This window comes from Perognathus longimembris, chromosome 23, assembly GCF_023159225.1.
Source record: "Perognathus longimembris pacificus isolate PPM17 chromosome 23, ASM2315922v1, whole genome shotgun sequence".
In the NCBI taxonomy this organism is placed as follows: domain Eukaryota; kingdom Metazoa; phylum Chordata; class Mammalia; order Rodentia; family Heteromyidae; genus Perognathus; species Perognathus longimembris.
Window position 1 is genome coordinate 2304778 of NC_063183.1, and position 24549 is coordinate 2329326.

Here is a 24549-nt window from a genome sequence, read left to right on the forward strand (position 1 = left end):
AGGTCAGCTTAGGCAGAAAAGTCTGTGAGACTCTTATCTTCAATTAACCATGGAAAGCCAGAAGTGGAGCTGTGGTTCAAAGTGGTAGATCACTAGTCTTGAGCAAAAGAAGCACAGGGACAGTGCCCAGGTCCTGAATTCAAGCTCCAGGACTGGCATGGAAAAAATTATGCATTATAGCTGTATCTGGTGCTGACAAATATGGGCCTTTTCTTTTGGCCTAGATTTGAAGAAGACTGCAGTAAACACTTGAGATTTGCATTTAGGCAGGCCACGTGTGTGTGTGTGTGTGTGTGTGTGTGTGTGTGTGCATGTGTGTATATGTGTGTGTGTATAAGCCTTTGGTTTGGGAGGAATAGAAAGATTTTCTGAGCCTTGGGGAGTGAGGGGCAAAAGCACGAGTGACAAACCCACTAGAAATGTCTTAGATTTCATCCTGAAGGTAAACAAGAAGGAAAAGGACATGAATAACTGGCAATATTGAAAAGGGCCATCTGCTCTTACTTTCTTGTTTAAAAATCCTACAGAAGCCAGGCACTGATAGCTCACGCCTGTAATCCTAGCTACTCAGGGGCTGAGATCTAAGGATCAAGGTTTGAATTCATCCTGAACAGAATAGTCTGTGAGACCCATGTTCAGTTAGTCACTGAATAAAGCCAGAAGTAGAGTTGTGGCTCAAATGGTAGAACATCAACCTTGAATGAGAAAGCAAAGAGACAGTGCTCAGGGCTTGAATTCAAGCCCCAGCACGGGCACACAGAAAAATAACAAAACAAAAACAAATACAGGCTGGGAATGTGGCCGAGTGGTAGAGTGCTTTCCTAGCATGCATGAAGCCCTGGGTTCCATTCCTCAGCACCACATACACAGAAAAAGGCTGGAAGTGGCGCTGTGTCTCAACTGGTAGAGTGCTAACCTTGAGCACAGAGAGGCTCAGGGACAGAGCCCAGGCCATGAGTTCAAACCCCATGACCGACAAAAACAAGCAAACAAACAGAACAAATACAGCAGTTGTGTGTACCCATCACTTCCCTCCCTGCGTGGCCACACAAAGCCATCCCTGGGTGCCTCCTCTTTGAGACTGTTCTGTCCTACAGGAGTTATTCTCAGTTCTGTGGGAGTTCCTATGGTTGTTCCTGTGGGTGTTTGCCTGCAACCAAAGACTCCAGGACCCATTCTTCAAGTCTCCAGAACTCTCCTTGTGCATCTCCCCACACCCAGTGCTCATTTCCTGTCATCCCTAAACTCCTGGTCTGCTCCCTCCACTCATGGGGACTCCCTCCTCCCAGCAGTGAGCAGGAGCAGCAGCCCCAGCCTAGCTCCTTTTGTCCCCCTTCCCAAAGGAGTTCCAGGGTGGCCAGGCGCTGGACACCTTTGTGTTGTGTATTTTGGTTGATTTTCTAATGGTTTAAGGCAGAAGGCTTTACCCATGGCCAATTCTCCTGCCTTAGCTGGAATCAAAACTTTTTTTCACTCCCAAGTGGTATTCCATTGAATGAATACATTGTGCTTAAACATTCACCTTTTGTTGGGTATTTGAGGTTTTTCTTTTCTCTTTATTTTTTTGGCTGTCTATTTCTCTTGCACAAATGCATCTGATTGGAATTCCTGGACTAGGGTAGCCAATATTAATTTTTGTAAGAAAAGCCAATTTTTTTCCCCAGTGGCTGCATCAGCAATGCACCAGAGTTCCTGGGTCTGTTCACAATTGCCAACACTTGATGTTAGTCATTACAAGTTTTAGTATGTGTGTGTACATGCGTGTGTGTGTGCATGTGCACGTGTGCATGCACACATGCATGCAGTGGTTTCATTATGGGTTTAATTTGCAACGTCTTGCTAATAAAGGTCCCCCGGGATGATTTTTTGTCTACTTACTCAGCAATCACCTATTTATATTTAAGAAGTTTAGCTTTGTGTCTTCCCATTGGCCTCTGCCTTACTGAATTATAAGAGCTCTGGGATCCTGCATAGGAATCCTGCTTGAGATATAACAGAGTATACTTTTAAGTACTCCTAGTTTGCAGATGGTAGGGTGACAGCTAAGAGTGTAAATAGGACCTGGGAATTATGGTTCACACCTGTCATCCTAGGTACTCAGGAGGCTGAGATCTGAGGATTGCAGTGCGAAGTTAGCAGGAAAGTCTTTGAGACTCTTATCTCCAGTTAACCAGCAGAAAACTGGAAGTGGAGCTGTAGCTTAAGTGGGAGAGTGCTGGCAGTGACCTTAAGAAGCTCAGAGACAGTGCCCAGGCCTTGAGTTCAAGCCCCATGACTGACAGGAAAAGAAAAAAAGAGTGTAAATTAGAGCTGGGCATTGTGGCTCATGCCTGTAATGTTAGCTCTGAGATCTGAGGATTGTGATTTGAAGGTAGCGGGGGCAGACAAATTCATGAGACTCTTATTTCCAAATAACCAGCCAAAAGTCAGAAGTAGGGGTGTGGCTCAAGTGGTAAAGTGCCAGCCTTAAACAAAAGTAAAGATAGATCATGAGGACCTGAGTTCAAGCCCTAGTATTGGTACACACACACACACACACACACACACACACACACACACACACACACATCTAAATAAGATTTTGTGGTCATGTTGAAGAAAGATGAGTGTGTTTTACATCTAGAATACAATGTTTAAAAAAATTAGGGGGACTGGGAATATGGCCTAGTGGTACAGTGTTTGCCTAGCCCTGGGTTCAATTCCTCAGCATTACATACATAGAAAAAGCTGGAAGTGGCACTGTGGCTCAAGTGATAGAGTGCTAGCCTTGAGCAAAAAGAAGCCAGGGACAGTGCTCAAGCCCTGAGTTCAAGCCCCAGGACTGGCAACAAAACAAAATTAGGGCTGGGAATGTGGGTTAGTGGTAGAGTGCTTGTCTGGAATGCATGAAGCCCTGGGTTCAATTCCTCAGTGCCACATAAACAGAAAAAGCCAGAAGTGGCACTGTGGCTCAAGTGGTAGAGGGCTAGCCTTGAGCAAAAGAATCCCAGGCCCTGAGTTCAAGCCCCAGGACTGGAAAAAAAATTAAAGAAGCTGAGTGCTGGTGGCTCATGCCAATAGTTCTAGTGACTCAGGAGGCTAAGATCTGAGGATCACAGTGTGAAGCCAGCCTGGGATGGAAAGTTTATGAGACTTATTTCCAGTGAACCACCAAAAAGCTGTACGTAGAGCTCTGTCTCAAGAGGTAGGGTGCTAGTCTTGGGCAAAAGAGCTCAGAGATATCTCCCAGGCCCTGGTTTCAAACCCGAGGACTGGCGTGTACATGTGCGTGCATGTGGGTGTGCACGCACACATAGACACATACATAGTTTTTGAAGCCCTGAGGGATTCTGGGTCTCTGTGTTCTCTCCCTTCCCCTGACTCTGGACTGTTCTTAAATGGAGGAAAGCAAAGTCAACATCTCTTCCAGTCTCAATCCACCAGCAGGAGGATGTCTCTGGCACCCAAGGCCTTCTCCCTTCTCCTTCTCCTCTTCCTGAGCCATGGAGTGGCGAGTTGGAGCGTTCCGAGTTCCCGGCAGGGTGAGTGCTGGTGGAGTCGCCGTCCAGGGTCTGCACACGCTGAAGAGAATGTAGTCTGGCAGATCAGTGTGGACATGTGTCCTTCAGGCGCCTGGGGTGCATTTGTGCATCCGGTATGTGTGTCTGAGTAAGCGTGTTTGTGTTTGCATGCATGCGTTTGTGAGTATGCACAAATGTATTGGCATATATACGTGTTTGCATGTGATGTGTTCCTGCATGTGTGTCTTTGTTCTGTGTGCATTGTAGATTTCCAGGGATATTGTAGAAAGGTTTTTCAAGTCAGGATTTTCATACCCTGAGTACAAGCACCATTAAAGTTCACTGAAAGAAATTTACAGGAAGTAGCCAGGCGCTAGTGGCTCACACCTGTAATCCTAGCTGCTCAAGAGGCTGAGACACAAGGATCGATGTTCAAAGTCAGCCTGGGCAGGAAAGTCTAGGAGACTCTTATCTCCAACGAACACCAAGAAACATCAGAAATGGAGCTGTGGCTCAAGTGGTAGAGTGCCAGCCTTGAGCACAAAAGCTAAGAGACAGCACCTAGGCCCTGAGTTTAAGCCCCAGGACTAGCACAACAAAGGGGGGGAAAAAAATCACTGAGAGTTTCCTTCATGAGTGGTGTTGAGGGCCCCTTCCCATGACACGTGTGTGTGTGTGTGTGTGTGTGTGTGTGTGTGTGTGTGTGTGAAGGTCACGTGGGTCAGATCTAGTTATGCCCTCATGGACTCTCTTTCAGATTTGCATCCATTGCTGCAAAACATGGCGGTGAGTCCCATCATCTTGTCATCCTTACCCCCTCTTCTGGGAATGTTCTGGAATGGTGTGCTGGATGCTATCTCCTTGCTTTATAGGAAGAAATAATGGAAGGACGCTATCTGAATGGTAATGTGCCCAGTCGCCCCCTACAGCTCACATAGAGCTCCCTGGGATCTTTCTGGAAGGATTCCTTGTGAAGTTCTCTTTTCCTTTTCTCCCCATTGTAGCGTTTCTGGATCTCCTCCGGTTCCTCAGGTGACCTGCCTGCAGGGAGGGGAGAAGGGGAAGAATAGTTTTCCTGAGTGTGCTGGTATTGGACTTGACCTCAGGGCCTTGTGTTCTCTCTTGACTTTTTCACCGAAGGCTAGAGCTCTACTACTTGAACCACAGCTCTCCTTAGGACTTTTTGATAGTTCCTTGGAGATAAGAGTCTCGTAGACCTTTCTGCCTGGGCAGGCTCGGAATTGCAATTTTCAGATCCCAGCCTTTTTTTTTTTTTTGCCAGTTCTGGGCCTTGGACTGAGGGCCTGAGCACTGTCCTTGACTTCTTTTTGCTCAAGGCTAGCACTCTGCCACTTGAGCCACAGCGCCACTTCTGGCCATTTCCTATATATGTGGTGCTGGGGAATTGAACCCAGGGCTTCATGTATACGAGGCAAGCACTCTTGCCACTAGGCCATATTCCCAGCTCGAGATCCCAGCCTCTTGAGTATCTAGGGTTACAGGTGTGAGCCACTAGTGCTTGGCGGTAGCCCAGGCGCCCAACAAGCACAATCTTAAAGGAAGTCTCTTGATGGTGAAAAGTAATACGCACTCACTACAAAAACTCATCAGTGAATGCACAAAATTTTTCAAGTGGACATGTTTTCCACACCTAGACCTCCTCTACTGTTTTGTAAGGGTGGAAGTGAGTGTGTACTTAACACAGAGGGAGCACTGATGGAAGAGTTCCATCGCTGAGCTACAGCAGCTCCTTATCACTGCCCCCTGAGGTAGGTGCAGGACAGCGTGGGGAAACTGAGGCTTAGGGAGGGAGATTGGAGCCTCCTCCATACATGGGAAGCAGTGGAGCCATGTGTGACCCCCATAATTGGTGCAGAGCCACCCCCTCCCCGCTTCTCAATGAGACCTGTGCTCCATACTGGGGCCTGGGCCAGGGGCCAGCAGGCAAAGGAAGAACTCAAATGTCAAGGAGGACAGATGACGGCCTGTGGTGAGGGTCCCATGAAGGGTACTCCAGCATGGTGAGGTGAGGGTCACCCCAATACTCCTCTCCTCTCTCTGACATAGCTCAGGTAGATACAGTCTCAGACTAGTATGTGTGTGTGTGGTGTGTGTGTGTGTGTGTGTGTGTGTGTGATGGTACTGGGGTTTGAACACAGGTTCTCAGTGCCTCAGCCTTTTTGCTCAAAGTTGGTGCTCTGCCACTTGAGCCATGTGTCTACTTCTGGCTTTTTTTGCTGGTTAATTGGAGCTGGCTCACACCTGTAATCCTAGCTGCTCAGAAGGCTGAGATCTAAGGATTTCAGTTCCAAGTCAGTTCAGACAGGAAAGCTGTGAGACTCTTATCTCCAACTAACCAGCTTTTAAAAAAGCCAGAAGTGGAACTGTGGCTCAAGTGGTAGAACACCAATCTTGAATGAAAAAGCTCAGGGACAGTGCCTAGGCCCTGAGTTCAAGCCTCAGGACTGGTACACGTAGACACACAGTACACACACACACACCACACACCACACACACACGCCCCCCCAAAAGAGTTTCTTGGATTTGTCTCCCCAGGCGGTTTCCAACTGTGATCCAATCCTCGGATCTCAGCCTTCTGAGTTGCTAGGATTACAGGCATGAGCCGCAGTGCCTGGCTCAAAACTGGGTTTGGAGCCACTTTCTCATTTATGGTACACCCAGAGTCTGGTGTTTTTGTTTTTGTTTTTGTTTTCCTAACTGATATGAGGAAGGAGTTGCTCTCTCTTGAGCCTGCATTCAACCAACTGGGCTGGAACCAACTGGAATCTTTCATTCAGCTAGGAGATCCCTAAGCACCTCTGGAGGGGTGGAGGAGTTCCCGTTGTGGTGCTGGGTGGGACCCAGGGCCCCTGGCATCCGGGGCTGTCCTTCTGACCCGGGCACCCAGCTGCCACAGTGCTGTTTGCAGAGGAACCGGTCATTGTGACTTCTCCCTTCTTTCTGTGACTGAAGTGCGCACGCGTGGACGGCAGACCTGCCCCACCAGGTCCTGGCCTACCTGAACTCCCACAGTGCTCCCTTCACCATGTCTAGCCTGCAGGTGCGTAGCTGAGCACATACACTCTCTCTCTCTCTCTCTCTCTCTCTCTCTCTCTCTCTCTCTCTCTCGTTGTTTCCTTCTCAGTGATCATGGGTTGCAAACTTGGGGGGCCAGGAAGGTTGCAGATGTGGGCTGAGTGGAGAGATAGTTTCCGTTTCTACAGAGAGATATATTCTGTTGAGGTTTTCTTTGTAATTGTTGCTTTTGTGCCCATACTGGGATTTCAGCTCAGGGCCTGGGCACTGTCCTTTAGCTTTGTCTCTCAAGGCTGGCACTCTGCTACCTGAGCCACACCTCCATTTCTGGCTTTTTGATGGTTAATTGGAGATACGAGTCCTCTTGCTCAGGCTGGCTGTGAGCCACAGCCCTCAGATCTTAGCCTCCCAAGTAGCTAGGATTACAGGCATGAACCACCAACGCTTGGCTTACTCAGGTTTTTTTTTTTTTTCATTGTCAAAATGAGGTGCAGAGGTTACAGTTTCATACGTAAGGCAGTGAGTATATTATCCAACTTGTTACCTCCTCCCTCATTTTTCCCTGCCTCCCTCCTCCCCACTTCCCTCTCCCCCCATGAGTTGTACAGTTGGTTTACACCATATAGTTTTGTAAGAATTGCTGTTGCATTGGTTTGTCTTTTTATCCGTTGTCTCTCAGTTTTGGTATTCCCTTTCCTAATTCCTATTCAGATTTTCTTGAAACATCACACAAACCCTTTTGTCTTTCAACTTCCCACTTTTGGTGGAGACAGGGTGTGTACGGCTAGAACATATGGACCCTGAAATTGTAGCCACCCCAACAATTTAGCTTATTTCTTTCTCAAATAACAGTCCAGAGTTGAAGTGAGAGAGGCTCAGAGAATAGAGGCGGTTGTATTTCAAAGCCATCCAGGGGCTCAGGAGCCTACTATCGTTTTTGTCCTGTCATTACCTAGGAAGTCATCTCTGTGTTCACACCACATGTACTCTCCAATCCAGGGTCTCGAGGTGGGGAGAGGAAGGGCAGGGTAAGGATGTGACTTGGAGGTTATGCCATCTATCTGTTCACCTTCCCTGCTAGTCACGCGATCCTCCAGTTCACATTCCTTGGTTCCGGGGCTGCACTGTCACCTCACATCACAAAGGGACCATGCACCCAGCTGAAACACGATGAATAAACTGAGTTTGATGAAGAAAAAGAAAATGGAAGTTTATTAGTCAGCTCCCTGTTGCTATAATAAACCCCACACGACTGAGTTCTTTATAAAGGAAAGAGGGTTATGGAGCTCAACAGGGTTAGAGGCCCAGAATCCAAGCTGCAAGGAGCCTCATGGTAGACGGCAGCACAGTGGAGGGTGTGGTTGGGGGAGGCGAGCCACAAAGTGACATGGTGAGACACAGAGCTGGAGAGTGACCCGTGACCCGGGCCAGGCTCTCTGTGTGACAGCAAACCTCTCCTGAGAGGTGGCACTGCCTTGCCAGGACAGGCCCCGCCCCATGACCTCCTACCAGGCTCCACCTCTTAAAGGTCCCATCGCCCCCCACATCAGCCTATCAGGGACCAGGTTTCAATACATAAACCCTTGGGGGACAAGGCATATGCAAAGCACAGCACAGAGAATGGCTGTTTGGGTTCAGCGATCCATCTTTCCATTACTGGTCCAGGAAATTTTCTTCTACTTTTTAAACTCTCTACAAATAACAAGCATAGCTCGCGGATGGATCGCGATGTTGATTTTCACACAGTGCAGTGGGACATGATGGGGAGTGTGGCTAACTGGATAGCATGGTGCACTGTTAGCCCAGGGTACAGAAATCTGTCTCTCCCATGACACTGTGACTAGCATGGGAAATCGAAGAACTCTTCGCCAGCTTCCTTGTTGGGCTGGCTTTGAACTGCAATCCTCAAGTCTTAGCCTCTTGATTCTTTTTTTCTTTTCATTTTTTTTTTGCCAGTCCTGGGGCTTGGACTCAGGGCCTGAGCACTGTCCCTGGCTTCTTTTTGCTCAAGGCTAGCACTCTACCACTTGGGCCACAGCACCACTTCTGGCCGTTTTCTGTATATTTGGTGTTGGGGAATTGAACTCAGGGCTTCATGTATACGCACTCTTGCCACTAGGCTATATCCTCAGCCCCTTCTCAGCCTCTTGAGTAGCTTGGATTAAGCCATGAGCTACCAGTGCTGGCAACTATTGGAACAATTTGCAGGCAGCCTAAAGGAAACTGCCTTGCTGCCAGTTTAGGAAGCCAGTAGGGAGTGGGGGTGAGACGCAGCCCTGGCTGCTGGCCATGGTGCTGATCAGAAGATCCCATTCTCCTTGTCCATGCCAACTCTCCAACACTCCCTGTCCAGGCAACCATGGAAGGTCACCTGGAGCAACTCTTGTACCAGCCCCAGCGGCTGCTGGGAGACCTCAGGGCCACCGATGCCCAGCAATTCCGCACCGCCATGAAGAGTCTCTTGGAAGACAAGCTGGACCACTTGGTGAGGAGTTCTGGGCTCTGAGGGGGAGATGCCAAGGCCAGATGGGGGTGGTTGAGCTCATTCCGGAAACAGGCCCTGGGCCCCTTCATCCCACTGGGGCCGTTGAAACTTCCTCACTGTCTCTCTGCAGTTCACATGGAGAGCCTGCCGTTCATGTTGCGGGACTAAGAAATTAGAGGAGCCAGCCACTGGTGCATGCCTGTTATCCTAGCTACTCAGGAGGCTAAGATCTGAGGATCAAGGTTCAAGGTCAACGCAGATAGGAAAGTCTGTGAGACTCTTATCTCTAATTAATCACAGAAAAAGCCAGAAGTGGAGCTGTGGTTCAAGTGGTAGAGCGAGAGCCTTGAGCAAAAGGAGTACAGGGACAGTGTCCAGGCCCCGAGTTCAAGGCCCCAGGACCAGGAAAAAAAGAAAAAAAGAAAAGAAATGAGAAGGTCTTCTAATGGGCTGCCAATCGCTGGTGCCAGTGGGCATGGAGGAAAGCCTTCCCCTGTCGTCAAAGCTACAAAGGCATCACAGCGCGAGGACCCCAAGCCCTGGGGACCCACAAAGGCACAGGGCAGTGTTCCTTTATTAGAGACAGTGTTTTCCAAAAGGAATTGAACCATTTAAACATTTAAATAAACACATCATCCATCATTAATCCATCCACTCACCTATCCATACATCTGCCTATTATCCATCCATCTACCCATCATCCATCCATCTACTCATCCATCATCCATCTACCCATCCATCCATCCATCCATCCCCATTCATCACTCTACCCAACCATCTATCCACCCACCCACCCACCTACCATGAATTTTCCCATATGTATATCTATTCATTTGCCCATCCACCCATCTATCCACTAATCCATCCATACATCCTTCTACTCCTTCATAAATCCACTTATGATGACACACTGGTTTCCAATGGCCTCAGAGTACCATGGCTTGAGCCAGAAGGATTTCCTGGCCGTGGACTCTTGCTTGAGCTTCACCTCCAACCATTTGACTCAGACTCTAGGTAATGGTGCTGGGAACTGGGATTTGAAAAAAAAAAATCTCTAGTTTCTCCTGGTATTCAGCCAGAACTGAGAATGTGGTAAGAGGACAGACAGGCACAGGAGCTGTGTGTGTGTGTGTGTGTGTGTGTGTGTGTGTGTGTGTGTGTGTGTGTGTGTGTGTGCTAGTCCTGGGACTTGAATTCAGGGCCTGGGTGATGTCCCAGAGCTTTTGTGCTCAAAGCTGGTGCTCTACCACTGAGCCACAGCTCCACTTCTGGCTCTTTTTGGTGGTTAATTGGAGATAAGAGTCTCACAGACTTTTCTGGATTGGCTTCAAATTGCAATCCTCAGATCTCAGCCTCCTGAGTAGCTAGGATTACAGGCATGAGCTACAGATGCCGACCATGGAATACCTTAGTTCAATCTAGAGCTTGGTTCAAGCCTCTCCAAGTGCAGATAGTGTAGAAAGTTAGGGTGACACTGAGCTCAGCCTCAGTGGACTTTTCTAGAAGCACTGGTCAGGAATTTCCAGTGTGAGACTTGTGAGACATTCACTTGTGTAGGTGGAGCAGGTGAAAACTTTGAATTTGTTCTACAGGCCATGGGAAGTTCTAGAGTTTCTCCATGGCAGTGTAGTGTTTCACACAGCAGTCGTGTGGGTCCTCCAAGGCTTCCGAGTGGGCAAGAGGCTCTCACGGTGATCCCAGATTCTCATGTTTCCTTAGGACTCCAACAACCTGGGTATTGACTGGGGAGAGATTCGAGAGCAAGCCCTGGGGAGCCCGGGTGTGAGCCGCAGCCTTTTTGTCGCCACGCTTGAGCGCTGTTTCCAGGTGCTGAGCCCCCTGGAGTGTGCGGAGGTGCTGGGCAGGCTGCTGAGGGGGTCCTCAGCCAGCTTCCTGCAGCCAGACGTGGCCCGGACGCTGCCCACAGGCCTGCGGGAGGATGCCTTCAAGAACCTGTGAGTGCTGCCTGCCTGGCCTGACTGAACCCCCTCACCATCACGAAGGTCACACGGGCAGAGGGGCAGGGCAGCTGTTTGCCAGGTGCTAGTGGCTCACACCTGTAATCCTAGCTACTTGGGAGGCTGAGATCTGAGGACTGTGGTTTGAGGCAGCCCAAGCAGGAAAGTCTGTGAGACTCTTATCTCCAGTAGACCACCCCAAAAGCTGGAAATGAAGCATCCAGGACCAGCACACACACACACACACACACACACACACACACACACACACACACTATACACCTGTAGGGTAGAAAATCTCTCCACCCTTGATTTGAACCTGTCTCTCAAATCTTAGCCAACTGGGACTCTCACAATTCTTACCACATCTATAAGCCACCTGCCACAGGATTCATATCATCTTTGCTTTTATGGTGACGTGTGTGTGTGTGTGTGTGTGTGTGTGTGTGCATGCACGCTGGTTGGGGAACTTGAACTCAAGGCCTGGACGCTGTTCCTGAGCTCTTTTTGCTCAAGGCTAGTGCTCTACCACCTTGAGCCACAGTGCCACATCCAGTTTTCTGGTGGTTAATTACAAGAGCCTCACGGACTTTCCTGCCCAGGCTGGCTTTGAACTATGTTCCTCATATCTCAGCTTCCTGAGTAGCTAGGATTACAGGCACGAGCCACCAGTGCTCATCTATTTATTCTTTTTTTTTTGGCCAGTCCTGGGCCTTGGACTCAGGGCCTGAGCACTGTCCCTGGCAAGGCTAGTACTCTGCCACTTGAGCCACAGTGCCACTTCTGGCCATTTTCTATATATGTGGTGCTGGGGAATTGAACTCAGGGCTTCATGTATCGAGGCAAGCACTCTTGCCACTAGGCTATATTCCCAGCCCTATTTATTCATTTTTTAAAGAACTATGTCTTGCTCCCACCCTGTAATTAATCTCTTGCCTTAAAATAAAGAAAGGAAAAAGAGGAAAAAACTGTATAGAGAAGAGCTTGGGTGTAAGGGGAGGGTTGTTTTTTGTTTTGTTTTGGTTGTTATACGGCAACTAGAGAGCTGTGCTGGTGGCTCACGCCTGTCACCCTAGCCACCCAGGAGGCTGAGATCTGAAGATTGTAGTTCAAAGCTAGCCTGGGACTCTTATTGCCAATTCACTACCCCAAAGCTGGAAATGGAGCTATGACTCAAGTGGTAGAGCACCAGCCTGGAGGAAAATAAATGCTCAGGGACAGCGCCCAGTCCCTGGATTTGGAACCAAGGGCTGGTACAACAAACAAAGAACCCCTCAAAGAAGGCAAGGGCTTAGGATTATGTGGCAAAGCTAAGATTTCTGCTGTGTGCGCAGCAAGTGTGTAACATTTTACACAGCACTGCAAGGATCTGAGTTCCATTTCCAGCACCAAACAAGTGTAGCAAAAACAAAACAAAACAAAACAAAAAGTTGTCATTTCACCTATGATTCTGCTTTGGGAATGTACTCAACACATGTTCACACAAAAATTTACATATGAATATTTATAGTAGCATTATTTTTAAACGATGAAAAGGTGAACATAACCCAGCTATCTAACAACTGATGAAGGGATGTGCAAAATGTGGACAGTCTGTGCAACGGAATATTATTTGGCCCTCAAAAAGACTGGTGATCTGATATGTGCCCCCACCTTAAAACATGTCGCACTGATAGGGGGAGGCCAAACACGGAGAGCGCATTTCATGACTGTAGTGTGAAATGCTGAATAGGCAGCTCTAGTGAACCAGAAAGTGGATGAGTGGATTCTATGAGGTGGGGGGATGGGTGACAGGTAGCTGAGGGTGCGGAGGCAGGGAAGGGGTCCCCCGCAGGGAAGGCAGGGGGTGTGCCCCGGCCCAGGGGTGTCCTGCATGTGCCCCGCAGGTCTGCGGTGTTGGGAGAGCTCTACGACCGGACGCCGGCCCTTGCACAACGTGCCTGCTACTCCTGGATTACCGGGGCTCTGCGCACATCTACTGGCACTGTGGGTGAGTCCACGGGGAGGTGGGTGTCGCTTTGGAGGGAATCCACCCTCAGTTGACATGCTTGATGCTGGGTGCAGCGGCTCATGCCTGCCGTCCTGGCTACTCAGGAGGCCAAGGGCTGAGGATGGCGGTTTGAAGCCAATCCAGGCAGAAGTCTGTGAGACTCTTATCTCCAGTGAACCACCAGCAAACTCAGAGTGGAGCTGTGGCTCAAGTGATAGAGTGCTAGCTTTGCACACAAAACTCAGGTCCTGAGTTCAAGTCCCAGGACTGCACACACACACACACACACACACACACACACACACACACACACACACCATACAAGGGGCTTTACGTCTGAAGGAAGGGATAGAATTCATTATTCTGTGACCCTTGTCACCTTCCCCACTCCCTCCTTCACAGAGGATCCCATGTGGCTTCCTTAGAGAATCCATTAGCTCAGAAGTCTAGCCCTGAGCTTCCTGCAACCAATGGGAAAGTAGGTCAGAATTCAGCTATTTGATGTATATGTTCTGGAGTAGCTAAGTTCAGGGACACAGAGATTGGAATGATGGTAGAGCTGCATATTTTTATTTTATTATTTTTCAACAACAACAGCAACAATAATAATTTTTCTGCTAGTTCTGGGACTTGAACTCAGGGCCTGAGCACTGTCCTTGAGCTTTCTCACTCTACCACTTGAATCGCAGCTCCATGTATGGCTTTTTGGTAGTTAACTGCAGTTAAGAGTCTCACAGACTTTCCTTCCTAGGCTGGCTTGGAGTCCTGATCCTCAGACCCCAGCCTCCCCTGAGTCACAATCTGTTTTTGAGACAGAGTCTCGCTAATTTTGCCCAAGCTGGCCTCGGACTTGATAGTTGTTATTCCAGGCATGAGCCACCACCCTGGCCATGGCTTTGGTCTCTGAGAGATGCAGGGAGTTCTGGGAAAGGATGTCAGGGATGGCAATAGGACATCATGGGTGTCTAGGGCAGATTGAACCACTGTAGATGGAAAACACAGGAAAGAATCAGATGTGGTGGCCCACACTTGCAATACCAGCCAATCAAGAGGCTGGGATCAGCCAATGGGAGTCTGGGATCAGCCAATGGGAGGCTGGCCTGGGCGAAAAGCAAGACCTTATCTGAAAAAAGTAATGGAAGCCAAAAGGGCTAGGGGGAATGGTAGAATACTTGCTTAGTGAGTTCCAAGGCTCTTGGTTTCAACCCTAGTACTGCTAAAAAGAATTACTAGAAAGAAAGGTTATTTGTACTGAGCATGTCACCCCTAAATCATACATTGTAGCAACTGTTCTGGGCATTATAAGCTTAATTTAATTCCAGGCTGAGCTAACTACCAGAGTGTGTGCATTAGCTCCATGCACATCCAACACTGTATGTCTACATATATCTAGATATGTACCAAAGCCTATATATGTATACATATATGTACTTGTATGTGTGTGTATGTGTGTGAGGAAGGTATTCCAGAGAGAGACTTGCAAGTGCCAATAATAATAATAATATAATAATAATAAATCAAGCATAAAGAGATCAAGTGGAGCCCTGGGAATGTTGATCAGCCCTTTTCTTGGAATCTTGTTCTGAGATTTGCCAGCCAAGAACACCCAGCAACCTAATAATCCATGTCTTTCCTGCACAGTAGCGTCCTCTCTGCCCAGTGCCTAATTATGGCCAGCAGGGATGAGTCTCCTGCCAATTAACCCTGCAAAAGTCATTCCGCCTCCACGCTTCCCTGAGTCTTTCTTGCCAGCGTCTAATTAGGGATGAGTTTTCTTTCTGGAATTCTTTGGTGGCAAGTGTCATTACTCAACAACAAGTGAATTAAATCCTTTGTATTGGAGTTGTGCATCTTCCTCCTGAATATCCCTGGGATAATGAGTGTGGCTTTGCCTGACAAACATAGTCCATGGTGGCTGGGTGCCTGTGGTTCACACCTGCAATCCAAGCTACTCAAGAGGCTGAGATCTGAGGATCAAGGTTTGAAGCCAGCTCGGGCAGGAAAATCCATGAGACTCATATTTAATGAGACACTAAAAAGCTGGAAGTGGAGCTGTGGCTCAAGTGGTAGAGTGCTAGCCTTGAGCAAAAGAAGCTTAGGGACAGTGCCCAGGCTCTGAGTTCAAGCCCTAGAACCAGCACGCGCGTGCATGCACGCATGCACACACACACTCTCACACACAATATCTATATAGCCGGGCACTGTCACATCTGTAATCCTAGCTACTCAGGAGGTTGAGATCTGAGGATCACAGTTCAAAGCCAGCCTAGTGAGACTCTTATTACCAATAAACCACTAGAAAACCAGACGTGGTGCTGTGGTTCAAAGGGCTAGAGCACTAGCCTTGAGAAAAATTGCTCAGTGACAGCACATAGGCCTGGAGTTCAAGCCCTACAACCAACAACAATACCACCAACAAGATATTATGTTTGAGAGGCATCCCTAATCTCTGACTCAGTTACTGCTTATTAATTAAGTGAAAGAAAGAACTTAGCCTGCTTCTGGTTGAAGTTTGTGATGCTCTACCATTTGAGCCACAGATCCACTTTCACCTTTTTACTGGTTAATTGGAGACAAGAATCTCATGCATTTTCCTGTCCAGGCTGGCTTAGAACCTTGATGCACCAGATTTCAGCCTCCCGAGTAGCTAGGATTACAGGCATGAACCACCAGTGATTGAGATATTCGTGTTCTTATTCATCATAAATATTTCTTTATTTTTATTTTGCAGATGACTCTGTCTCATGGGTTAGTGCAGAAAACTTATGGATTTTGGGCAGATATATGGTTCACCTACCACTTGAAGAAATTCGGAGAATTAGTCCTGTAGAAGTAAGTTGCAAATGGCTGTCTGTATGTCCACTTTAGTAATGAGTGTGGAGTGAGGCCTGTCAATGTTTCCCTGACTAAGGTGTCCTGGAAATGGTACACTGCCTCAATCCAGTGTAGCTGCTACTTCCCTACCCCCCTCCCCCGTTTTGTCCAAGATCTGAACTTGAACTCATCAGTATCTGACACATTCTGTCATTGGCTGGTGCTCTACCATCTTGAGCCACACCTCCAATCTCTAATATATCTTCTTCTAAAGAAAATTTGGAGCTGAGCACCAGTGGCTCACACCTCTAATCCTAGCTACTCAGGAGGCTGACGCAGAGGATCATAGTTTGAAGCCAGCTGGTTAGAAAGTCCCCGTAAGACTCTTATCTTCAGAGAACCACTCAAAAACCGGAAATGGCGCTGTGGCTCAAAGTGGTAGAGCAATATAGCCTTGTGAAAGAGAGCTCAGAGACAGTGTCTAGGCCCTGAGTTCAAGCCCCACAACCGGCCAAAAAAAAGGGGGAGGGACTTGGAACGTGGCCAGGAATGGTCCAGGGTAGAATGGTGTTCTAGCCCAGGAGAGCTAAGAAAAGAAGAGGACTGGTAGACAGATGATGATCCCTGATATGGATAAACTGGATACAGAGGGAAAGTGGGCTTGGAGCCAAGGCACTTAGAGGCCATGTTTGTTCTTAAGAAAGTCAAAGTCGGGGCTGGGGATTTAGCTCAGTGGAACAGCGCCTGCCTGGCGAGTGCAAGGCCCCGAGTTTGGTCCTCAGCTGTGTGTGTGGGGGTGGGGGGGAGGTGAGGGGGAAGCTATAAAAGACCAAAGAAAGTCAAGGTCAACAGCTCTGGAGTCTCTGCTCTGCACTGACACAAAGGCAGTTGGCATTGCTAGCGACTTCTCTCCGCAGCAGCTTGTATGAAAAGCGACTTCAACACCAGCAGTGCTTGGATTTGAAGTGTTAAGCTGAAGCACAGCCCTGTATGTGTGTAATGTTCCTTAAGTCCCCAGCCAACCTGGCTCTGTCCCGACGCTCACTTGGCGATGTGTGCCCCCTCTCCAGTGCCACCTTCAAAGAAAGTTGCCAACACTGAGGTCCTCCTGATGAGAGTGGCACTTGCTTGAGTCCAAAAAACCAAGTGCCACGTCTCTCTCCTGGTCAGCGAGAGAAGACATCTTGTTTGGCCTTTATAAAACTGAAGTAGAGTTGGGTGCCTGTGGCTCAGGCCTGCTATCCTAGCTATGCAGGACCTGAGATCTGAGGATAGCGGTTCAAAGCCAGTCTGGGCAGGAAAGCCCTCCAGACTCTCATTCTCCAGTTAACCAGACAAAAGCTGGAAGAGGAGGTGTGGCTCAAATGGTAGAGCGCCAGTCACGATTGTAAAAATCAAGTGAGAGTATGAGGCCCTGAGTTCAAGCCCCAGTACAGGCACACACAGACACACACAGACACACACAGACACACAGACACACACACACACACACACACACACACACACACATGCTAGCTTCTGAATTGGAAAGATTTTGGATTTTGTACAAATATAAAACCCAAGAGGGAGGGATAATTTTATGATCCCCTTTAAATAGAATTCTAGTACATTAGAATCTGTTAGAAATACAAGAAAAAGTGCATAAAGCCCTTTAATAGCAAAGTCTCTCCACATCTAGTCACAAAGGAAGAAGAGTATAGAGAAACTGGGCAGAGTATTTAATATGATTTACAGTATATGCGCCAAGCTTTGTAACGAGAATCTAGTTTTTCTACCACGGAGGGTCATTTATAAATGAGCTCGTTTAATTAAAAAAAACAACAACAGAAAAAATCCCCCCTGACTCCTCAAAGCAGAAAATTTGTAGATTGTGTCCCTTGATCTTCAGATAACGAATGTCGGAATTAATGTGCTAAGATAAGCTGTGCACGAGTTGACTCACTGGACTATTCACGTGGGAAACGGTGGTGAGAGGCCATGAAGACATCAAGCTCAGGGCTGGGGACACAAAGCAGGTGCCCGGGGGGGAGAGAGGGAGAAGGAAAAAGAGGGGAAGAAGGTCACAAGCACAAGTATTGGGTTGGCCACACCCAGGCCACCCAGGAGGGCCCACGGAACCCCAGTGTGGCCCCTGACCCCTCATCCCCTTCCCCACCCACCAGATGGGGCTGTTTATCAGCTATGACAATGCCACCAAGCAGCTGGACGCCATCTATGATGTCACTGCCGAGCTGGCACAGGCATTTCTGGAGAGGATTGGCTCCTCCAGTTTTGACATGAGGAACACCTCCACCATCCACAGGTCAGTCCTGTCTGTGTGGCCATCTCCCTGCGGGGGAGGGGAGGGGCCTACGCTCCCCCCACCCCCAAAGGCTGTGGAGTGAGAGGGAACAGATTGTGTTTGAACTTGTCTGGATATCTTCCATCATCCTCTCCAATGTTCTGTCTCTCTGTCTCTCTCTCTCTTTGTCTCTGTCTTTCTCTCTCTCGGCCCTGGGCACTGCCTTTGCACATTTTTGCTCAAGACTGGCCCTTTACCACTTGAGTCACAGATCCCTGCTGGCCTTTTGGTAGTTAACTATATGTAAGAATCTCACAGACTTTTCTTCCCAGGCTGGCTTTGAACCTTGATCCTGTGTACATGGCACACAAGTCTATGTAGGAAGCTTGTGGAGAAGTTATATAAATACCTCACAGATGTGGGTCTTGGGCTCTGGTGGGCCTGAGTTTATGCTCTGAAGCACTATATAGATTCCTCCCAGTTAGGCCAGGGTTCGAATTCCAAGGCCAGGGCATTGTTTTTCTCTTCCCCTTTGGAAACATTTGGCCATGTAGGGAGCCCCTTTCCTCAGGCCCTTTACCCTGCCCAGAAGGAGAGATGACTTAGCTGATTTAAGTCCTCAGGTTCCTCCACTTCCCACAAACGCCCTCATCTCCTAGGGTCTCAGTTTGCCCTTCTGTGAAAAAGAGCCATGAGACCTTTGGTTTTTAGGATGGGCGTAGTAAAGGGCTCTGGCTGACACTGAAGAGTCACCCCTGTGACCCCTGCGTGTATGTGTGTAGGGGGTGAGACTGCAGCCCCTTCAGCTTACTAGCCATGACCCCCTTCTCCTTCCCCCCAGGCTAGGGCTGCTGGTTTGTTTCTACGATGACCTGGAGCTGCTGGATGCCGCGTGGGCCCGTGTTCTCCTCCACCAGATGGTCAAGTGTGGTCGCCTGCGTGGCTCCCGGGTGGCTGTCCAGCAGGTACAGATGTGGACCCAAGGCCCTGCGCATGGGTGGAGCCATTGGCCAGGAGACAGAGGAGTGCCAGGGGGCCTGGCCCAGCGGGTGGCAGCTTCGCTGGGGTGGGCGGGGCCCTGCCAGTCTCAGGGGCAGTGACTTGGCCACAGTGTGGTTTTGTAGTTCCTTGGGGTTCTGTTCATACTGAGTCCCCAGAGCAGGCTCAGGACAGGTCAGCAAGTGCAAACCACCACCCCTCCTCGTCCACCTCACCTTACCTTGCCTCCACTAGATCTCAGTCCCGTCCTCTCTCCTCTCCCTTCTTTTGGTCTCTCAGAAAACGAAACAAAACAACTCCAATTATTGCTACAGCCATCAATAACTGAGCAGGGGATTTTCACACACACACACACACACACACACACACACACACACACACCCCTTCTGATGTCCCTGATCTATCCTGACACTGACACACCATGCGGTCTCCGTCAATGCTCGATTTGGTTTTCAGAGAGAAGAAAGCCTTATCCAGCATCCTCTGCCAAGTACAAATGTGTATTTTATGGCCACAAGGGAGCCTTGACCAAGAAGAAAATCAAATGTAATTTCATCTGGGGGGCCTTTGGGATCTTTCTAGCTCACGCGTTTTCCCTTGGCAGTGCCTGGGGGTGCCTGTGTGTGTGGGGGGGGGGCAGGGGGGGAGCTCCTTGCTGTGGCAATGGCTGGCAGTTCTTGGCTCTCAGAGGCTGCAGCTGTTTCCTGTATTTCACTCTGCTGCCGCCTAGTGGCCGTTTCAAGGCTGCAGGAAGGGTCGTAAAGACCTGCGTGAGTGAGGTCTCGCCACTGCTGTCACAGATCTGGGGGTCACTCCCCTGCCAGCGGCATGGTCCGCACACCAGCACAGACTGAAAGTGCACCTCACTGTGATCAGATGGGTATGCTGTAATAAAACAGCTGTTAAAACCATCCCAGAAGTGTGCAATGTGCACAAAACAAGCTCTTAAGTGAAAATAGAGAGTGCAAAATTGTACTTCTGTTCATACTCTAACTCTGTAAAAATGACATATAGGACACCAGAGGCTCACGCCTGAGCTCTGAAGATTGCAGGTCCCAGTCATCCCTGGTAGGAAAGTCCATTAGACTCCAATCTCCAGTTACACACACACACACACACACACACACACACACACACACACACACACACCGCATGCACGCCAGAAGGGGAGGTGTTGGCTTAACTGGGAGAGCACCAGCCTTGAGTGCACAAGCTAAGAGCCAGTGCACAGACATTGAGTTTCAGTCCCAGTAACGGCACAAAGATTAAAGCAAAAAAGGACACTATTTTTATAAAGACACAGGAGGACTTGGAAGGATATAAGCCCCTACCCCCTCTTTTTTTGAACAGTCCTGGGGTTTGAACTCAGGGCCTGGGTGTTGTCCCTGAACTTCTTTTGTGCAAGGCTAGCACTCTGCCACTTGAGCCACAGCTCCACTTCTGGTTTTGGGGTGGTTAATTGGAGATAAGAGTCTCATGGACTTTCCTGCCCAGGCTGGCTTCGAACTGTAATCCTCAGATCTTAGCCTCCTGAATAGCTAGGATGACAGGCCTGAGCCACTGGTGCATGGCTTTATGGTCTTTAAAAAATTATATTTTGGGCTGGGAATATGGCCTAGCGGTAGAGTGCTTGCCTTGTATACATGAAGACCTGGCTTCGATTCCACAGCACCACATATATAGAAAAAGCCAGAAGTGGCTCTGTGGCTCAAGTAGTAGAGTGCTAGTATTGAGCAAAGAGAAGCCAGGGACAGTGGCTCAGGCCCTGAGTTCATGCCCCAGAACTGGAAAAAAATTATATTTTATTATCTGTAAGTAGTTGCACAAAGTTTCTATCCAACAAATCTATGAGTACAACACATCTTGATGGATGTCACTCCTTTCATCATTCTCTCCATCCCTCCCAAACCTACCTATGCACTCCTCTTTTTCAATTTCACAGGATACACATTGAATATTATTATTATTATTATTAGCCAGTCTTGGGGCTTGAACTCAGGGCCTGAGTGCTGTCCCTGGCTTCTTTTTGCTCAAGGCTAGCACTCTACCACTTGAGCCACAGCGCCACTTCTGGCTTTCTCTATATACGTGGTGCTAAGGAACCAAACGCAGGGCTTCATGTATACAAGGCAAGCACTCTATCACTAGGCCACATTCCCAGCCTTGCATTGAATATTATGACTTCATTCTCCTCACTTCCTGTCTTTATTCATCTGCTGCCTCCCCCTACCCTTGACTCCTCCCTCACCTTTCAAGTGTCAGTTTCCTGGTATTCATTTTGTTGGACTCTGAGTTTGTTCTTCTAAGGAATTACACCATTTGAATTCTCCTCTGCAAATACACACACAGTTAATACACACTGAATGCATATGTGCACTTGCATACAATCTTGTATGTGTTTATTTGCACATTTGTAAATTAGGTCCAGCGTCCACTATAACAGAGAACATGTGTCCTTTGTCTCTATGCTTGACTTACTTCACCTAACGGGATTTTTTTCCAGGTCTTTCCATTTTGTTGCAAATGATATAATATCATTCTTCTTAATGGATGAATAAAACTCCATTGTGTATGTATACCACATTTTCTTTATCCATTCATCTACTGAGGAGCATCTTTAAAAACAAAAAAAGAACGCACTGGAGTTGTAAGGAAACAAGTGTTCTTCCCACAAGATGTTAAGGATGAATTAGTTGAGCTGCACATGAATACATAAGCCCAAAGTGAATTTTCAGGACTTTAAGGCGAGAGGCAGGGAGGCCTTGTCAGCAGGGGAGCCATTTTGTTTATGGTCCTTGGGCCCAGAGGGCTGGAGCAGGCAGCTGGACTGGAGGAAGCCGAGTCCTTCTACCCCGGTGTTGGCCCAGGAGCTGCCGCCCTGGGCTCTACCAGCGCTCATTCCAGTCTGTTGTTCCCCCAGCTCAAAGCTGACCTCCTTCACATAGCCACCGAGAACCAGACTCTCAATGAGACCCTGGGCTCCTTGTCTGATGCCATTGTGGGGCTGAGCCACCGCCAGCTGGAGTCCCTCTCCCCTGGGGCTGTGCACCGTGCCATCGCCACCCTCAACCAGGTCTCAGGCTGGGCCAGGGGCCAGATCATCATCCTGGCTGCCAAATACTTGGCCCAGGAACAGGTCAGTGGGCACTTCTGACTGGCTTGACCCAAGGCCAGTATGTGTCAGCCAAGGCTTCCACAACAAAAGAGGATAGATTAGAGGGTGTCAACACGGGTGCCCCCACGGTTCTGGAGGTTGGAAAGTTGAAGGTCAAGGTGCTGGTTGGGTGGGTTTCATGCTGAGGTCCCTTCTGGGTATGTGGTGGCTGCCATCTTGTGTGCGTCATGTGATCTCAGTGGGCACAGGCTGCCTGGCACCTCCTGTTGGAAGGGCACAGATCCCATTGGTTTAGGGCCCTGTGCTCCTGTAATGATCTCAAGACCTCATCAAGCCCCAGCTCCCGCTCAAGGCCTGTCACTTGGGAGTTTGGGCCTTGGTGAAGTTTGTGGGGGACATACACAGTCTCCCCATCACAGCCAGCTGTATTCATACCTAGCAGGAACAAGGTAGTGCTGGGGTGGGGTGGGGGCTGCTAGCTGGAGCCCTCACTCTGCCTTCACAAACCATGTGGCACTGGGCACTTGCTTGTTAGCCTTTAATTGGGGGTGTGTGTGGAGACTGTTTTCCCTCTAAACTCCGGTCAGAGTTGTTTATCTTCTGTCTAATGCCCCAAACCAAGCTCCTTCTCTCCTTCCCTCCCTCTCCCTCCCTCCCTTTCTCCCCCCAGTCTCAGACTCAGGGCTTGGGTGCTGTCCCTTAGCTTTTTCGCTCAAGGCTAACTCTCTGCCACTTGGGCCACAGCTCCATTTCTGCTTTTTGCTGGTTAATTGGAGATTAGAATCTTTTGGACTTGTCTTCCCTGGGTGGATTTAATCTGTGATCCTCAGATCTCAGCCTCTGGAGTAGCTAGGATTACAGGTGTGAGCCACTGGTGCTTGGCTTTCATGGCTTTCATTGCTTGCTTGCCTTCCTCCCTCCCTCCCTCCCTCCCTCCCTCCCTCCCTCCCTCCCTTCTTTCTCTTTCTTTCTTTCTTCTTTCTTTCTTTCTTTCTTTCTTTCTTTCTTTCTTTCTTTCTTTCTTTCTTTCTTCTCTCTCTCTCTCTCTCTCTCTCTTTCTTTCTTTCTTTCTTTCTTTCTTTCTTTCTTTCTTTCTTTCTTTCTTTCTTTCTTTCTTTCTTTCTTTCTTTCTTTCTTTCTTTCTTTCTTTCTTTCTGTTGGTCATGGGGTTTGAACTCTGGGCCTGGGCCCTGTCCCGGCGAGCTCTTCAGCTCAAGGCTAGTGCCCTACCATGTTGAGCCACAGTGCCACTTCTGGTTTATCGGAGATAAGGGCCTGGCAGACTTTCTTGCTTGGGCTGGCTTTGAACCACGATCCTCAGATCTCAGCCTCCTGAGTAGCTAGGATGACAGGCATGAGCCACTGGTACCTGGCTTTTTCTTTTCTTATGCAGACTGCAACTTGCACAGTGAAATCCCCAAGCACACAACTAAATTATTTAAGTCTTAAACTCTCTCCCAGTAGAGGAAGGAAGGTTCCAGAGTCCTGCATCTGACCTGCTCACCAGTGGCCTCCTCAGCTGTCACTCATCCCAGCCCCTGGCATTGGAGGCGGGCTGAAGGTGTGGTGTGGTGGTGGGGACGGAGGAGGGGGCTCATGGAGCCTCCCCCTCCCCGGGGTTCTTCTGCCAGGTGCCATCATTTCACAACATCAGCCAGATGGGGGTGCTGCTGGCAGGGGTGGGCACGCAGGCCCTCCACAGCATGGAGCACCGGGACCTCGCACAGGTCCTGAGAAGCGTGGTCTCCCAGCACCTGTCACCTGTGCAGAAGCACGGTATCCTGAGCAAGGTGGGAGAGAGGCCCTCCATGGGGCACGGGGCTTGGGGTTTTGAGAGTAGGTCTGACCTTGGGCCATTCGTTCATTCAGGGCTGAGGTAGATGGCGGGGCGGGTGTGTGTGTGAACCCAGAAATTGCCCCCTCCCAATGGCTTACCTTTCCCTTAGCCCCTGAATCGGGAAGATTTCCTGACCTATGCCATCTGTGTGTCTGTCTCTTCCAGTACTGGGCTTGGGCACTGTCCTTGTGCTTTTTCACTCAAGGCTGCTGCGCTACCACTTGGGCCACAGCTTGACTTTCAGATTTTTGCTGGTTCGTTGGAGATTAGAGTCTCACAGACTTTCCTGTTGGGGCTGGCTTTGAACCTCAGTCCTCAGAGCTCTGCCTCCTGAGTAGGATGACAGGTGTGAGCCACGAGGCTGATCTGTACCATCTTAGAAGTTTGTGTTTCACCCTAACAAGGAATCTGGGGTTCTCAGGTGCATGTGAAAGCCCATTCTGTGGCCCACGCTGCCTGTCTGCCTCTGGTGGAAGAATGGCCCAGGAAGGTGTGCCGGCTCTCTGTCCCGATGCAAAGTGGTTACTGTGTGTC

At 49.0% G+C, this 24549-nt stretch overlaps 1 protein-coding gene across 1 annotated transcript in view; it reads left to right on the forward strand.

The window, feature by feature from the left end:
• Positions 1 to 1704: 1704 nt before the first annotated feature.
• Otoa (otoancorin) overlaps positions 1705 to 24549 on the forward strand; it is a 55180-nt gene continuing 32335 nt past the window's right edge. The window contains 14 exon segments of the mRNA XM_048332436.1: positions 1705 to 1723; positions 3410 to 3521; positions 4258 to 4286; positions 4373 to 4403; positions 4505 to 4532; positions 6474 to 6561; positions 8890 to 9021; positions 10741 to 10976; positions 12866 to 12969; positions 15701 to 15801; positions 17946 to 18085; positions 18906 to 19029; positions 21984 to 22199; positions 23810 to 23968. Coding sequence (XP_048188393.1) covers positions 3431 to 3521; positions 4258 to 4286; positions 4373 to 4403; positions 4505 to 4532; positions 6474 to 6561; positions 8890 to 9021; positions 10741 to 10976; positions 12866 to 12969; positions 15701 to 15801; positions 17946 to 18085; positions 18906 to 19029; positions 21984 to 22199; positions 23810 to 23968 — 1479 coding nt within the window. The 5' untranslated portion in view covers positions 1705 to 1723; positions 3410 to 3430.